This window comes from Oxyura jamaicensis, unplaced genomic scaffold, assembly GCF_011077185.1.
Source record: "Oxyura jamaicensis isolate SHBP4307 breed ruddy duck unplaced genomic scaffold, BPBGC_Ojam_1.0 oxyUn_random_OJ67144, whole genome shotgun sequence".
Classification (NCBI taxonomy): domain Eukaryota; kingdom Metazoa; phylum Chordata; class Aves; order Anseriformes; family Anatidae; genus Oxyura; species Oxyura jamaicensis.
Genome location: NW_023308404.1, coordinates 1,467 through 2,454, shown reverse-complemented (window position 1 = coordinate 2,454; position 988 = coordinate 1,467). Strand labels below are relative to the sequence as shown.

Here is a 988-nt window from a genome sequence, read left to right as displayed (position 1 = left end):
ATCAACCAATGACGAACGAGGGCGTTCCAGTTGGCCAAACCCATTGGTCAATGTTCCGTTGGCCAAACCCGTCAGTCGATGACGAATGACAGCGTTTCAGTTGGCCAAACCCATTGGACAATGTTCTCTTGGCCAAACCCATCAGCCAATGACAAACGACGGTGTTCCAGTTGGCCAAACCCATCCCTCAATGGCCAATCGCGGCGTTCTGCTTGGCCAAACCCATCAGTCGATGACAAACGAGGACGTTCCAGTTGGCCATACCCATTGGACAATGTCCTGGTGGTCAAACCCATCAGTTGATGACCAATCACAGCATCCCAGCTGGCCAAACCCATCCGTCAATGGCCAATCACGGCGTTCTGGTTGGCCAAACCCATCAACCAATGGTGAATGACGGTGTTCCAGTTGGCCAAACCCATTGGACAATGTTCTGTTGGTCAAACCCTTCAGTCGATGACCAATCACGGCGTCCCAGTTGGCCAAAGCCACCAGCCAATGACGAACGAGGACATTCCATTTGGCCAAACCCATTGGACAATGTTCTCTTGGCCAAACCCATCCATCAGTGGCCAATCACAGCATTCCGGTTGGCCAAACCCGTCAGTCGATGACCAACCACGGCATTCCAATTGGCCAAACCCATCAACCAATGGCCAATCGCAGTGTTCTGGTTGGCCAAACCCATCAGTCAATGACAAATGAGGACGTTCCAGTTGGCCAAACCCATTGGACAGTGTTCTCTTGGCCAAACCCATCAGCCAATGACGAACGACGGTGTTCCAGTTGGCCAAACCCATCAGTCGATGACCAATCTCAGTGTCCCAATTGGCCAAACCCATCACCCAATGACGAACGAGAACGTTCCAGTTGGCCATACCCATTGGACAATGTCCTGGTGGTCAAACCCATCAGTTGATGACCAATCACAGCATCCCAGCTGGCCAAACCCATCCGTCAATGGCCAATCACGGCGTTCTGGTTGGCC

General features: G+C 52.4%; 1 protein-coding gene across 1 annotated transcript in view; it reads right to left on the bottom strand.

Moving 5' to 3' along the window:
• Positions 1-940, bottom strand: part of LOC118159102 — a 3,182-nt gene extending 2,242 nt beyond the window's left edge. The window contains exons 1-3 of the mRNA XM_035313731.1: positions 755-940; positions 377-418; positions 139-180 (exon numbers count right to left, since the gene is read on the bottom strand). Of these exons, the coding sequence (XP_035169622.1) occupies positions 139-180; positions 377-418; positions 755-884 (214 nt within the window). The 5' untranslated portion in view covers positions 885-940. The remainder of the gene's footprint in view (positions 1-138; positions 181-376; positions 419-754) is intronic.
• Positions 941-988: the final 48 nt, after the last annotated feature.